The 16,052-nt window shown below is 38.1% G+C and overlaps 1 protein-coding gene across 4 annotated transcripts in view; it reads left to right on the top strand.

The window, feature by feature from the left end:
• LOC116468483 (cytochrome b5 reductase 4) overlaps positions 1-16,052 on the top strand; it is a 117,109-nt gene that overhangs the window by 87,836 nt on the left and 13,221 nt on the right. For all 4 annotated transcript variants that reach the window (XM_032152108.2, XM_058434810.1, XM_032152103.2 and 1 more), the window contains 2 exons: positions 453-603; positions 914-1,000. In XM_032152108.2, the coding sequence (XP_032007999.1) occupies positions 453-603; positions 914-1,000 (238 nt within the window). The remainder of the gene's footprint in view (positions 1-452; positions 604-913; positions 1,001-16,052) is intronic.

Genomic DNA, 16,052 nt, shown 5'->3' with positions numbered 1-16,052 from the left:
TGTGGTTAATAATCAATATGTAAATAGTGAATATCTGTTCTTTACCCTGTACCATGTAAGACAGATATGGACTCTGCTTTTGAAGTACTTAGAATTTAGTTTAGCAATCGATCCTTTATTGATAATTTGTGGATAAATACTTTGCAGTAGTTTGTAAATTTCAGACTTCAGACGGTTTGGCAAAATAGTGGTGGGAAATTATATCATAAAACCTCATTATTAATTTGACTGTAATGATATAATTCAGACATACTTAGGGGCCTAATGAGTAGCCTTAAGACTACTTACATATCTTAAAGACTGATACATAGTCTGCAAGTTAAGTATTTGTACTGTTACTCCTCAGTGTTTTAAATTCAGCTACTTTTGGCTTCTTAGTTTCCCTGCTGGGTTTTTTGTTTTGTTTTTGTTTTTTGTTTTTTTTCTGATTTAGCTTATATTTCACTGTTTAGGAGATTTGGTTTCTGTAAGCAGTCCTGAGGGCAATTTTAAAATATCCAAGTTCCAAGAATTAGAAGATCTCTTTTTGTTGGCAGCTGGAACAGGCTTCACACCAATGGTTAAAATACTGAATTATGCTTTGACTGATATACCCAGTCTCAGGTATGTAATTTTGTCTCTAATTACTATCCTTTTTGAGGCTGTTATATTAGTATAAGGTATTCTAAATTGATTACTCACTGGACCTTAATGGACATGTTACCATTTCCTCATTCATCATTTCTTACTCTGCCTCCTCTAATCCTAGCTATTTTATTAACTAGGTTCTTTTATCTCATTTCAGTTTGTGATGATTTTTAGTTACCTACTGGGCACTAAAACATTCACACTGGTTCACTTTAGACTTTCCATTTGTGCGTATTTTAAATGTAATTAATTAGTTATTTCTGAGTTTTTTTTTTTTTCTTTTAAGGAAAGTGAAGCTGATGTTCTTCAATAAAACAGAGGATGATATAATTTGGAGAAGTCAACTGGAGAAATTAGCACTTAAAGATAAAAGGTATTAAACTGATACTAGCTCTGCGTTTAGTTATTTATACCTGTGTAGTAAGTCTAGGCCTTATCTTCTCTGGTTAAAGCTTTGATTGGCCAGGAAGCTCCTTCAAAGAAAAAAAATTAACCAATAATTCTCTAACTAGAAATCATGTTAAATGTTCCCCTTCCCTCAAAGAAACACTGTCTGGCAAGATCTAGGCAATATATAAGTGACACATATATAAGTGTATGTGTCACTAAGATGCATATTGGGCTTTATGATCATGTTATGTGATTTATACTGAGTTGGGTTTCACTGAAAATGTTCCAATGTAGCCAGTTTGGTAATGCAAGATTTTTCTTATTATACTGGGGCTGATAAAATAAGAATTTGGTGAGAATGGATTAAGCAAAATTAAACATGATATGGGATTTCTAAAGGCTTTTATATGTTAGTATCCTTTGTGACTTTCCAAGAGAGGAATTTTTTATGCATTGCTTAGCAAAATTCCCTTTATTTTTGTTTGTTTGCATTAACACTTCTTTGCTCTATCACTAGTGATCCTTGGTACACACTTTGGGAAGTGCTGGTACAGACAATAGAAAAATGTTCTAGTCAAGCTGAACTCAATAGTGGAATGGGACAGAAAGGACAACAAAAGTAAAAACTTATTTTATTGATTAAAGAGCTCAGCCCAGTAAACTAAAATAAGAAGATAATTTAAATGAATATATGCTCCATTTCCCCTAAAAAGATTTGAAAGCAGTAGGAAGTTCAGAACAATCTTTTCACAAAAAGTGAATTGAATAAGCTATCATACTTTATAAAGCATTTCTATAGTCATTAAAAGCTATTTCTAAGAATTTTAGGGCTTTATAAATTACACAAAAGATCTGAGGTAAATATGTATGTATATGATAGGATGGTATACATAATATTCTAGGCCTTTTAAAAGAGTAAAGCCCTTGGGACTTTGTTAGCTGTCCAGGGGCTCGAGCTTCTTCTGAATATTTTCTGAATATCCATAATAAGAAAATGCTGTGATCTTTTCCCATTTTTCCCTCCCTGCTATCTCCCATCATCCTCCACTTCATCTTTTAATAAATGACTTTCAAAATTAAGGATGACGCCTGAACTTATTTATCCTTGAAGTATTTACTATTCTTTACATACTAGAAACGTAAACCTAAGAATATTTATTATAAGTAGTTGTGTGGCATTTTAGAGAATTATTTAAAGAAGTTCAAGTTCTTAGTTTTTCAAGTATTTTTTAACACATTTTCAAAGTGGAAAATTGGAAGCATTTATCAAGAAGCCTAAAGACCTAAATTCCAGTTGCCATTTTACTCCTCACCAGCATGAAACTTTATTCACAAATTATTTACCTCTAGGGGCCTCTTTATCTTCAAAAGAAAATAATGCTGTCTTTTCTGCTTCATAAAGTATTGTGAGCTTTGGAGAAGATAATGTAAATGCTTTGGAACCTGTGAAGCCCTCCCTCAGACATTTGAATTGTGGTTATAGAGGACCCCTATATACATGTTTGTTTTCTGTCTTCACTGTTAGAGCTTCTGTTTTTGTAAGTAAATGTTTAAAAGAATTTAAACTGGTCGATTCCCGGGAAAGATGGCCAAATAGGAACAGCTCCAGTCTGCAGCTCCCAGCGAGACCAATACAGAAGGCGGGTGATTTCTGCATTTCCAACTGAGATACCTGGTTCATCTCATTGGGACTGGTTATACAGTGGGTGCAGCCCATAGAGGGCGAGCAGAAGCATGGTGGGGTGTTGTCTCACCCGGGAAGCTCAAGTGGTTGGCACTAGTCAAGGGAAGCCATGAGGGACTGTGCCATGAGTGACTGTGCTATCCAGCCCAGATACTACACTTTTTCCACAGTCTTCGCAACCTGCAGACCAGGAGATTCCCTTGGGTGCCTACACCACCAGGGCCCTGGGTTTCAAGCACAAACTTGGGCGGCCATTTGGGCAGACACCAAGCTAGCTGCAGGAGTTTTCTTTTGTACCCCAGTGGCACCTGGAACACCAGAGAGACAGAACCATTCACTCCACTGGAAAGGGGGCTGAAGCCAGGGAGCCAAGTGGTCTTGCTCAGCGGATCCCACCCCAACGGAGCCCAACAAGCTAAGATCCACTGGGTGGAAATTCTCGCTGCAAGCACAGCAGTTTGAAGTTGATGGGGGACACTTGAGCCTGGTGGGGGGAGGGGCGTCCACCATTACTGAGGCTTGAGTAGATGGTTTTCCACTCACAGTGTAAAAAAAAGCCACTGGGAAGTTCGTACTAGGCAGAGCCCACAACAGCACCGAAAAGCCATGATAGCCAGACTGCCTCTCTAGATTCCTTCTCTCTGCAGGGCATCTCTGAAAGAAAGGCAGCAGCCCCAATCAGAGGCTTATAGATAAAATTCCCATCTCCCTGGGACAGAGCGCCTGGGGCAGCTGTGGGCACAGCTTCAGCAGACTTAAATATTCCTGCCTGCTGACTCTGAAGAGAGCAGTGGATCTCCCAGCACAGTGCTCGAGCTCTGCTAAGTGACAGACTGCCTCCTCAAGTGGGTCCCTGACCCCGAAGCCTCCTGACGGGGAGACACTCCCCAGCAGGGGTCAGCAGACACCTCATACAGGAGAGCTCTGGCTGGCATTTGGTGGGTGCCCTCTGGGATGAAACTTCCAGAGGAAGGAACAGGCAGCAGTCTTTGCTGTTCTGCAGCCTCTGCTGGTGATACCCAGGAAAACAGGGTCTAGAGTGGACCCCCGACAAACTCCAGCATACCTGCAGCAGAGGGGCCTGACTGTTATAAGGTAAACTAACAAACAGAAAGCAATAGCATCAACATCAAAAAAAAAAAAAGGATGACCAAGCAAACACTCCATCCAAAGGTCACCAACAGCAAAGACCAAAGGTAGATAAATCCATGAAGTTGAGGAAAAACCTATGCAAAAAGGCTGAAAATGCCAAAAACCAGAATGTCTCTTCTCCTCCAAAGGATCACAACTCCTCACTAGCAAGGGAACAAAACTGGACAGATAATAAGTTTGACAAATTGACAGAAGTAGGCTTCAGAAGGTGGGTAATAACAAACTCCTGAAGGAGAGTGTTCTAACCCAATGCAAGGAAGCTAAGAACCTTGACAAAAGGTTAGAGGAGTATCTAACTAGAATAACCAGTTTAGAGAAGAACATAAATGACCTGATGGAACTGAAAAACACAGCATGAGAACATCGCGAAGCATACACAAGTATCCATAGCCGAATTGATCAAGCAGAAGAAAGGATATCAGAGATTGAAGACAAACTCAATGAAATAAAGCGAGAAGACAAGATTAGAGAAAAAAGCATGAAAAGGAATAAACAAAGCCTCTAAGAAATATGGGACTACATTTGGTGTACCTGAAAGTGATGGGGAGAATGGAACCAAGTTGGAAAATACACTTCTGGATACTATCCAAGAGAACTTCCCCAACCTAGCAACACAGACCAACATTCAACTTCAGAAAATACAGAGAACACCGCAAAGATACTTCTTGAGAAGAGCAACCCCAAGACATAATCGTCAGATTCACCAAGGTTGAAATGAAGGAAAAAAATATTAAGGGCAGCCAGAGAGGAAGATCGGGTTACCCACAAAGGGAAGCCTATCAGACTAACAGGGGATCTCTCTGCAGAAACCCTACAAACCAGAAGAGATTGGGGGCCAATATTCTACATTCTTAAAGAAAAGAGTTTTTAACCCAGAATTTCATATCCAGCCAAATTAAGCTTTATAAGCAAAGGAGAAATAAAATCCTTTAAAGACAAGCATATGCTGAGGGATTTTGTTACCACCAGGCCTGCCTTACAAGAGTTCCTGAAGGAAGTGCTAAATATGAAAAAGAAAAACTGGTACCAGCCACTGCAGAAACATAGCAGAATGTAAAGACCATTGAAACTATGAAGAAAATGCATCAACTAATGGGCAAAATAACCAGCTAGCATCATAATGACAGGATCAAATTTACACATAACTATATTAACTTTAAATGTAAACGGGCTAACTGCCCCAATTAAAAGGCACAGTCTGGCAAATTGGATAAAGAGTCAAGACCCATCAGTGTGCTGTGTTCAGGAGACCCGTCTCATGTGCAAAGACACACATAGGCTCAAAATAAAGGGATAGAGGAAGATTTACCAAGCCAATGGAAAGCAAAAAAAAAGCAGGGGTTGCAATCCTAGTCTCTGATAAAACAGACTTTAAACCAACAAAGATCAAAAAAGACAAGGGCATTACATAATGCTAAAGGGATTAACAAGAAGAGCTAACTGTCCTAAATATATATGCACCCAATACAGGAGCACCCAGATTCGTAAAGCAAGTTCTTAGAGACCTACAAAGAGACACTTTCACACAATAATAATAAAGTGGGAGACTTTAACACCCTACTGTCAATATTAGACAGGTCAACGAGACAGAAAAGTAATAATGATATTCAGGACTTGAACTCAGCTCTTGACCAAGCAGACCTAATAGACATCTACGGAATTCTTCACCCCAAATCAACAGAATATACATTCTTCACAGCACCACATAGCACTTATTCTAAAATTGACCACATAATTGGAAGTAAAACACTCCTCAGCAAATGCAAAGGAACAGAAATCATAACAGTCTCCCAGACCACAATGCAATCAAAGTAGAACTCAGGATTAAGAAACTCACTCAAAACCGCACAACTACATAGAAACTGAACAACCTGCTCCTGAATGACTACTGCGTAAATAACGAAATTAAGGCAGAAATAAATAAGTTCTTTGAAACCAATGAGAACAAAGACACAATGTACCAGAATCTCTGGGACACAGCTAAAGCAGTGTATAGAGGGAAATTTATATCACAAAATGCCTACAGGAGAAAGTGGGAAAGATCTAAAATTGACACCCTAACATCACAATGAGAAGAACTAGAGAGGCAACAGCAAACAAATTCAAAAGCTAGCAGAAGACAAGAAATAACTAAGATCAGAGAAAAATGTAAGGAGATAGAGACATGAAAAACCCTTCAAAAAAATCGATGAATCCAGGAGCTGGTATTTTGAAAAGAATAACAGAATGGATAGACTGCTAGCCAGACTAATAAAGAAGAAAAGAGAGAAGAATCAAATAGATACAATAAAAATGATAAAGGGGAGCTCACCACTGATCCCACAGAAACACAGACTGCCATCAGAGAATACTATAAACAACTCTACACAAATAAAGTAGAAGATCTAGAAGAAATGGATAAATTCCTGGACACATACACCCTCCCAAGACTAAACCAGGAAGAAGCTGAATCCTTGAATAGACCAGTAACAAGTTCTGAAATTGAGGTAGTAATTAATAGCCTACCAAACAAAAAACGCTCAGGACCAGACGGATTTACAGCTGAATTCTACCAGAGGTACAAAGAGGAGCTGGCACCATTCCTTCTGAAACTATTCCAAACAATAGAAAAAGAGGGAATCCTCCCTAACTCATTTTATGAGGCCAGCATCATCCTGATACCAAAACCTGGCAGAGACACAACAAAAAAAGAAAATTTCAGGCCAATATCCCTGATGAACATCGATGCAAAAATCCTCAATAAAATACTTGCGGCCGGGCGCGGTGGCTCACGCTTGTAATCCCAGCACTTTGGGAGGCCGAGGCGGGCGGATCACGAGGTCGGGAGATCGAGACCACGGTGAAACCCCGTCTCTACTAAAAATACAAAAAATTAGCCGGGCGTGGTGGCGGGCGTCTGTAGTCCCAGCTACTCGGAGAGGCTGAGGCAGGAGAATGGCGTGAACCCGGGAGGCGGAGCTTGCAGTGAGCCGAGATTGCGCCACTGCACTCCAGCCTGGGTGATAGAGCGAGACTCCGTCTCAAAAAGAAAAAAAAAAAAAAAATACTTGCAAACTGAATCCAGCAGCACATTAAAAAGCTTTTTCACCACAATCGAGTTGGCTTTATCCCTGGGATGCAAGGCTAATTCAACATACACAAATCAATAAACATAATGCATCACATAAACAGAACCAGTGACAAAAAACACATGATGATCTCAATAGATGCAGAAAAGGCCTTCAATAAAATTTAACACCCCTTCATGCTAAAAACACTCAAACTAGGTACTGATGGAACATATCTCAAAATAATAAGAGCAAACCCACATCTGATATCATGCTGAATGGGCAAAAGCTGGAAGCATTCCCTTTGAAAGCCGGCACAAGACAAGGATATCCCCTCTCACTGCTCCTGTTCAACATAGAATATTGCAAGTTCTGGCCAGGGCAGTCAGGCAAGAGAAAGAAAGAAAGGGTATTCAAATAGGAAAAGAGGAAGTCAAATTATCTCTGTTTCCAGATGACATGATTGTATATTTAGAAAACCCCATCATCTCAGCCCAAAAACTCTTTAAGCTGATAAGCAGCTTCAGCAAAGTCTCAGGATACAAAATCAATGTGCAAAAGTCACAAGCATTCCTATACACCAATAATAGGGAGCCAAATCATGAGTGAACTCCCATTCACAAATGCTACAAAGAGAATAAAATACCTAGGAATCCAACTTACAAGAGATGTGAAGGACCTCTTCAAGGAGAACTACAAACCACTACTCAAGGAAATAAGAGAGGACACAAACAAAGGGAACAACATTCCATGCTGATGGATAGGAAGAATCAATATGAAAATGGCCATACTGCCCAAAGTAATTTATAGATTTAATGCCATCCCCATCAAGCTACCATTGACTTTCTTCACAGAATTAGAAAAAAACTATTTTAAATTTCATATGGAACAAAAAAAGAGCTCGTATAGCTAAGACAATCCTAAGCAAAAAGAACAAAGCCGGAGGCATCGTGCTACCTGACTTCAAACTATACTGCAAGGCCACAGTAACCAAAACGGCATGGTACTGGTACCAAAACAGATATATAGACTAGTGGAACAGAATAGAGGTCTCAGAAATAATGCCACACATTTACAACCATCTGATCTTCCACAAACCTGACAAAAACAAGCAATCGGGAAAGGATTCCTTATTTAATAAATGGTGTTGGGAAAACTGGCTAGCCATATGCACAAAACTGAAACTGGACCCTTCCTTACACCTTATACAAAAATTAAGATGGATTAAAGATTTAAATGTAAAATCTAAAACCATAAAAACCCTAGAAGAAAACTTAGGCAATACCATTCAGGACACAGGCATGGGCAAAGACTCCATGACTAAAACTCTGAAAGCAATGGCAACAAAAGCCAAAATTGACAAATGGGATTTAATTAAGAGCTTCTGCACAGCAAAATAAATTATCATCAGAGTGGACAGGCAACCTACAGAATGGGAGAAAATGTTTGCAATCTATCCATCTGACAAAGGGCTAATATCCAGAATCTACAAGGAGCTTAAACAAATTTAGAAGAAAAAAAAAATCCCATGAGAAAGTGTGGGCTAAGGATATGAACAGACACTTTTCAATAGAAGACATTTATGCAGCCAACAAACATACTGGTCATTAGAGAAATGCAAATCAAAACCACAATAAGATACCATCTCACATCATTAGAATGGCAGTCATTTAAAAAGTCAGGAAACAACATGCTGGAGAGGGTGTGGAGAAATAGGAACACTTTTACACTGTTGGTGGGAGTGTAAATTAGTTCAACTATCGTGGAAGACAGTATGGTGATTTCTTAAGGATTTAGAACCAGAAATACCATTTTACCCAGCAATCCCGTTACTGGGTATATACCCAAAGCATAATAAATCATTCTACTGTAAAGGTACATGCACATGTATGTTTATTGCAGCACTATTCACAATAGCAAAGACTTGGAACCAACCTAAATGTCCATCAATGATAGACTGGATAAAGAAAATGTGGCACATTACACCATGGAATACTATGCAGCCATAAAAAAGGATGAGTTCATGTCCGTTGCAGGCACATGGATGAAGCTGGAAACCATCATTCTCAGCAAACTAACACAGAAACAGAAAACCAAACACTGCATGTTCTTACTCATAAGTGGGAGTTGAACAATGAGAACATATGGGCACAGGAAGGGGAACATCACACACCAGGGCCTGTCACAGGGTGGGGGCCAAAGGGAGGGATAGAATTAGGAGGAATACCTAATGTAGATGACAGGTTGATGGGTGCGGCAAACCACCATGCACATGTATACCTATGTAACAAACCTGCACATTCTACACATGTATCCCAGAACTTAAAGTATAATAATTTTTTAAAAAGTAAACAGAGATAGGTAGGCTTAAGACGGTTTTTTAGAAAAGTATTTCTGATGATTTTTTGGCTAAGGTATTCTTTTAGACAGTTACCTTATAAAAGAAATTTCGTAAAATTTTATTTTTTGAAGAATAGACATTGTACTTTTGACATCAACTTGATTTATAAATTAATTGTTAATGTGTTGACAGTCTCTGAACATAAAGTATCTTTTAACAGAGTCAACTGTGTTTTTTCTTTCGTTTTGATCTACATAATTTGGGTTGGCGAGATTACATAGGCTGGAGTTTTGAGGATGAGGAAAGGCCCCCTTTTTTCATGTCTGGGTGTCTGGCTCTAACAGCACTCAGCAGGTGAGTGGTACTCTCCAGCTTGCTGACAGAGGTGATAGTGTTCCAACTTCTGGCCTGCCTTTATCCTCCCTCTACTGTTCCTTCTCTTTCTCTTCTTGCTCTCCCTTGCTGGCTTGGGTGTGCTGTTTCTCTCTCCTCCCTAACGTCTTTCTGGAGACTTTGCTGTCCTTGCTTGAGGCACTGACTCCTAGTATTGTGTAATTTATGATCCCCATAGACTCCTGGCGTTTTGGGTTTTTTATTTTGTTTTGTTTTGTTTTGTTTTAGTGAGGTCAGGTCAAGCCCTAGCTAGAAAACAAAATGACCATGCCTGTGTATATGGCTTTGGAAGATTTAGCAGGAATTTTACCATATTCTGAGGCTTGATGTAAAAATAGGAGAACCCTGGCCTTAAAGGCTTATCAGTTGGGTTTGCTAGTACTATTCAGCCAAAACATAATTATTGTGTCCCATGCAGAAAAGGAAAGTAAAAGTTAAGATTTAAGTTGAGATGATTTTAATTAGTCACAGTTGTATTTTAGTTAGCATTTAAGGATCTTCATTTTCTAATATAGTAAATCATCACTCTTTCCCACATCTTGACCCTCTCTATATCACTTATAGTTTTAGTAATAAAGTTCCTGATGCCAAAATATGTTACTGGAACACATTTCTGTTGTTAAATTATTATTGAATTGTAAATATTTAAAAAAATGTTGTAGTTAAGAGAAATACCCTACTGTCTATATAATTAGGTCCCAGTCTTCTACTCCATCCTTTGTGGAACAAGGAGAGGGATAAGAATTATGGACTCTGAGGCTGACATATGATTGAATATTTTCAGCAAGCGTGCTATGCTTGTCCTCAGAGTTTATCTAGATAATATCACTAGCAAATGGAATTCTTCAAAATAAAATTGTATAATGGAAGGTTATTAATCTCTTGGCCTTGGGCAAATTATCTGGCTGAGCTTCAGTTTTTCCATCTATAAAACATTAATACCTACACCACAGAATTATTTGGACATGGGAATCAATGAGTTAGCATATATAGGTGCCTAGCCCAGAATTAGTATGTTTGTAGCAGACATTCATTCATTCATTCGTGAAATATGTGTAACATCTATTATGGACCTGTACACATGGATCCAACAGTGATACCATACTGTGTTTGCTTATTTTCTCATGCAGCCCAGGGAGTGATTCTCTTTGTTTTCCCTAATTACTGCCCTCAGTAGAATTGCAAAAATATAGATACTTCATAAATAATTTTTAGAATACTACTCTTTCTATTTCAATCTGATTTTCATGTCATTAAGTATGAAATCTGAACAGAAAAAAAAATGTGTACCCAAATTTTATCCAAATGTGTTATTAAACTTGACTGTTCTAGCAATTTGGATTCAATTCACCACGTTCCAAGTCTAGCAAAATCTTATCCTTTTTTTCTTATGAAAAGTGAGACAAAACATAAGGCAAATATGTGCAGTAGTGGATTTAACTAATTATGTAAACTGAAATCCAAACTAAATTCCACTTATCCTTCCCCCAAATACGTGATCAGTGTATGAGGCTCAGTTCATTCAGTACACGTTGGCCCACCTGCTCCCATCAGCAGAATGTGCCCTAGCTCTGTGATGTCTCTGCTTTTGTAGAATGAGTTTTGAGGGGTGGGACAGGTGGTACAGTTTGACAATGAGGTTGACTTCTAGAAAACATTTTGTGGTATACAAATATAACAAATATTTTCCTTTTGTTTCAAATGAGTCGTTCTTGGAGACCATTAATCTTATTTTAGTAAAGGTAGTGGTACATTTTTTTATAAACAGCATTTGTTGATTTTCCCTTCTCTTTATAAAATTAATACATGTTTATATAGAAAAGGTGTAAGAAAAAAATCACCCATAATCCTACCACCCAAAGAACAATTATTAACCTTATGGTCTGTATCTTTCTATTCATGTGCATACCTACCTTTTTGTTTTGTATATTTAAAATAATGTAGTCATACTAACTATAATTTTTACAACTACATTTCTACTTATTATGTTGTGTGTTTTTTACATAAAGAATATTTTCAACAGGTGGTTTTCAACCTTAAGCAACTCTGCCACCCCAGAAACATTTATTGTCACAACTGAGGGAAGAGGTGTTACACCTAGTCAGTAGAGGCCAGGATTGCTGCAAAATGTCTTACAATTCACAGGACAGCCCTCCTACAACAAAGAATTATCCAGCCCAAAGTGCCAGTTGTGCCAGTTAGTAAATCCTGCAGTATACCATGATTTTTAATAACTGCATTGTGTTCAGTCATGTGAGCATACCATAATTTAGTTAACTAATTCTCTATTAGTTAACATAGTGACTAGAAATTGTTCAATACCTCTCTAACTATTCAGGATAAAGAAGAATCATTAGGTCAAAGTGTTTTAAGGCTCTTGATACCTATTATACTTTAAGTTCTGGGATACATGTGCAGAACATGCAGGTTTGTTACATAGGTATACATGTACCATGGTGGTTTGCAGCACCCATCAACCCGTCATCTACATTAGGTATTTCTCCTAATTCATCCCTCCCCTGCCCCTCAACCCCCCAACAGGCCCCAGTGTGGAATGTTCCCCTCCCTGTGTCCGTGTGTTCTTATTGTTCAACTCCCACTTATGAGTGAGAACATACGGTGTTTGGTTTTCTGTTTCTGTGTTAGTTTGCTGAGAATGATGGTTTCCAGCTTCATCCATGTCGCTGCAAAGGACATGAACTCATCCTTTTTTTATGGCTGCATAGTATTCTGTGGTGTAATATGCCACATTTTCTTTATCCAGTCTAACATTGATGGGCATTTGGGTTGGTTCCAAGTCTTTGCTATTGTGAATAGTGCTGCAATGAACATACATGTGCATGTGTCTTTATAGTAGAATGACTTATAATCCTTTGGGTATATACCCAGTAATGGGATTGCTGGGTCAAATGGTATTTCTGGTTCTAGATCCTTGAGGAATCGCCACACTGTTTTCTAAGATGGTTGAACTAATTTGCACTCCTACTAACAGTATAAAATTTCTCCACGTCCTCTCCAGCATCTGTTACATTTTGACAAATAGCCTCTGAAAATGAAAGCACTTAGCAGAGAATACTATACCCAGCCTACATTGTCATTGATGATGACATTAACACTGACAGTGTCCTTAGCAGTGATGTTGTTAGTGTCAGTATTTTTACACTAGAGTGTATTGGGAGGTTAGTTGGGGCAAAAGAAAGAGGAGAAATAAAGGGATTCTAAGCAGCATGGAAATGGGTCACAAAGGAAAGGGGACTATTTACCCACTTATACGCACCAACAGAAGATAGAAGACCATTTACATCAGTAAACATTTGTGTGCTCACTCCCTGCAAAATGTGCTTGACATTACAAAAAGGTAAGAAATCAGTAAGACTACCCTAGTGGTGGTGAAGTTCTAAAGTACGTAAGTGACTGTAAAGTCTGTGCCTTGAGAGGAACAAAAAACATACCATAGATATCTAGTGAAAAGAATTTTATTCCATTTTTGTGAGGGTGGGAATATCAGAGCTTCATGGAAGAAGGGGCTTTTGAGCTGGGCTTTGGGAAATGATTAGCATTTCTTGGAGCGGGAAAATAAATTTGGGTAGTGGGATTGCATAAGACATGAGGGCCAGGATATTCTAGTGTTTTAATGACAGAGTAGAGTTGTTTTGTTGAAATAAATGTGCATGAAGGAGAATGATGCAGAATAACTAAAAATAAACCCATTAAACCTTACATCAGTTTTAGAAGGAATCTTAATAGTTATCATTTCTGATCCTTTTTGTTTACAATTGAGGAAACAAGATAGGCTAAGATCAGGTGCTGAAAGACCTTGAATGTAATTAATATGTGAAGTAAATATTATGTATCAGATAGACATAGGAAGAAAGTACAGTGACACTCTGCGGCTCATCTCCCTGTCGTGCTAACAGGCTCTGTGGACTATATGTTTTTGTCTTCTGATGTCAGTATTGGGACTAGCAATGTGGCAGTTCCATTTAAGATAGCAAAAGCTGATGATGCCCGAAGCAGAAGTAAATTGAACAGTATACCTGAAACCGTTTCTCTTTCCCCAGCCTCTTATGCACACAGATATGCAGCCCACTAATCTGGAGCCTTATAGCACTTTTGGTTTCTTCCAGGAGATGGTCCTCAGATGTTCTGTTGCTTGGAATGTGTTCTTTGAAATGTTAATGTGTTCCCCGGAATGGACTCTGTGATTGAATAAATTTGGGAAACAGTATATACCTTCTTGAAGATTTACTCTGAACTTAGCATATTTAAGGCTTTCTGAAATTCTAAGGAAATATATTTAACTTTTTTGAACCCAGTATGTCACAGACTTACTTGATAGTTAGCCTGCTTTCATGGGATAACTACTAACATCTGGAGGCATACTAGTGTTTCATTAGATTCATTTTAAGAAATGTTTCCATGTAATTATGGAAACATATATAATTGTATATGTTTTATCTAATTTTGATTCCTAGTTTTGTGAGTTTTTTTCCTGTGAGCACATAGCAATTTTTACTACAGTTGCAGGCATTTTCTTTAGCTAGAAAAAAGAAAAACAGGAAAAGCTGGGGCCCCAAGTACTCTGAAATACCAATCTGAGGGCACTGAGGAATCACTGAAGCTTTTAAGCAAAAAAGTTGCAAAGTTGTATCAGTTTTTAGGGGAACTAATATGGCAATGGTATATCAAATAGATTAAGGGCTAAGGCTGTTAATGTAATATTTTAGATGAGATATAAGAACCTGATCTGGAGTTGTGACAGTAAAAATGGGAAGGTAAGGGACTTTGTGTGAGAAAATGAAGGAGGTAAGTTGCTGAAGCTGATTGGCTAGAGGAGGAGGGAATAAGTCGTTGGATGACTGCTAATGATTTAGACTAAATGAATACATTTGGGTTTCAAGACTTGTCATTTCAGATCACTATCAGCCTACTTTAAAATAAAATTTTTGACAAGCTTACTTAGATTGACGTTTGAGATCACATAGGCACTCATCAGAAGCAGGTCAATTCTCTCCCTCTTTCATATTACTTTGTATTTTATGGGTTATCTGAATTTATTTTCAGGTAACCTTTTCAAGGGTCCCAACCCCTTCTGGCACTTTCGAAATTATAAAGGAATTTCAAGATGTTTACTGTGTGCCCCCACATGTCTCCAGCATCTCAAAGCTGTAATTTTTTAGACAGTAAGTTAACCTTTATTCAGAAAACCCAGGAGAGAGTATTCCACAGGAATTATCTATATTTTGATATAAAAAATCTTTCATTAAAGAATTATTGAGTCTTAACTTGGGAATGCTCCTGTTCCAGTTTAAGCTCTTTTCTCAGCCTATGAAAAGGAGATAAGCAAGATAACAGCCTCTTTACAATATCTTAAATTGCAACCATGCTTTCTGTTCACCTTTTCCATTGAGTGTGTAAAATTATAGTCAAGGGACCATTATGTGAATAAATACAAAATGTATGAGAAGTTCATACCATTTATGTAAGGATCTGTTACTTATCACCATTTAGTGGATACCTGCAGAAAATATATCACTGATTAGTCTTTTTTATAAAGCATCCCAGTAAAGAAAAATTATGTCTAGGTACTTACAGCAGACTACAGAAACTTCAGTATTAGTTTAGCAATTTTATTGCAGCGATAGGCTTATTTGAAATAGAGCCACAGGAGACCATCTTTTATCTTTTAATGTAACAGGACAATTTCCACGTTTTATTCAAATATCTATGTATAATTGGAAATTTAAGACTGGTTTTATGGCTGCTTTTGGCCCTTTGATCTGATGAAAGAAAGATTATGGATCTTTTTTCCAGAAAAATGCACTGATGAATTCATATACATTTTTATATGTAATTTTATGGATCCCAGAACAAAGCACATGGCTTTGTTCTTTTAAGTACAATTTTTATTTTTAGCCAACATGGCCTCTTTGTAAATACATTTCTTTATTCAAAAGGCATTTTTTTGTGTGCTTAATTGAGCGAGGCCTGGATACAGTACTGAACAAGACAGACAAGGACCCTGCCCTCATGAAGCAGTAAGCAAATATCACATCCTGAAGTTATTTAAAACTATCTTAGTTTTAAGTTCTCGGAAGGTAAAAATAAGTTAGCGAATATCTTTGGGGAGGCTATTTTGTGGATTAGCCTTTGGGGAGGCTATAGAGTGGATTAGCATTGCTGCTAATCCTAAATGGGAAGCTTGAAGTTAAGAAATAAAACATAATTCTGTAGGGGTTTTTAATATAAAATCAAAGAATATTAGAGATGAAAGAGATTACTCATTTCTCAACCTCATTCCACAAATGGAAAGACCTAGAGGCTGGAGTCTGTGGAGAGCTGAGGCTGGTTCTCTAGCCCCTGCTGGAGTCTGTGGAGAGCTGAGGCTGGTTCTCCAGCCCCCGCTGGAGTCTGTGTG

Source organism: Hylobates moloch, unplaced genomic scaffold (assembly GCF_009828535.3).
Source record: "Hylobates moloch isolate HMO894 unplaced genomic scaffold, HMol_V3 SCAFFOLD_2, whole genome shotgun sequence".
In the NCBI taxonomy this organism is placed as follows: domain Eukaryota; kingdom Metazoa; phylum Chordata; class Mammalia; order Primates; family Hylobatidae; genus Hylobates; species Hylobates moloch.
Note: the sequence above shows the minus strand (reverse complement) of the source record. Positions and strands in the feature narration are given on the sequence as shown.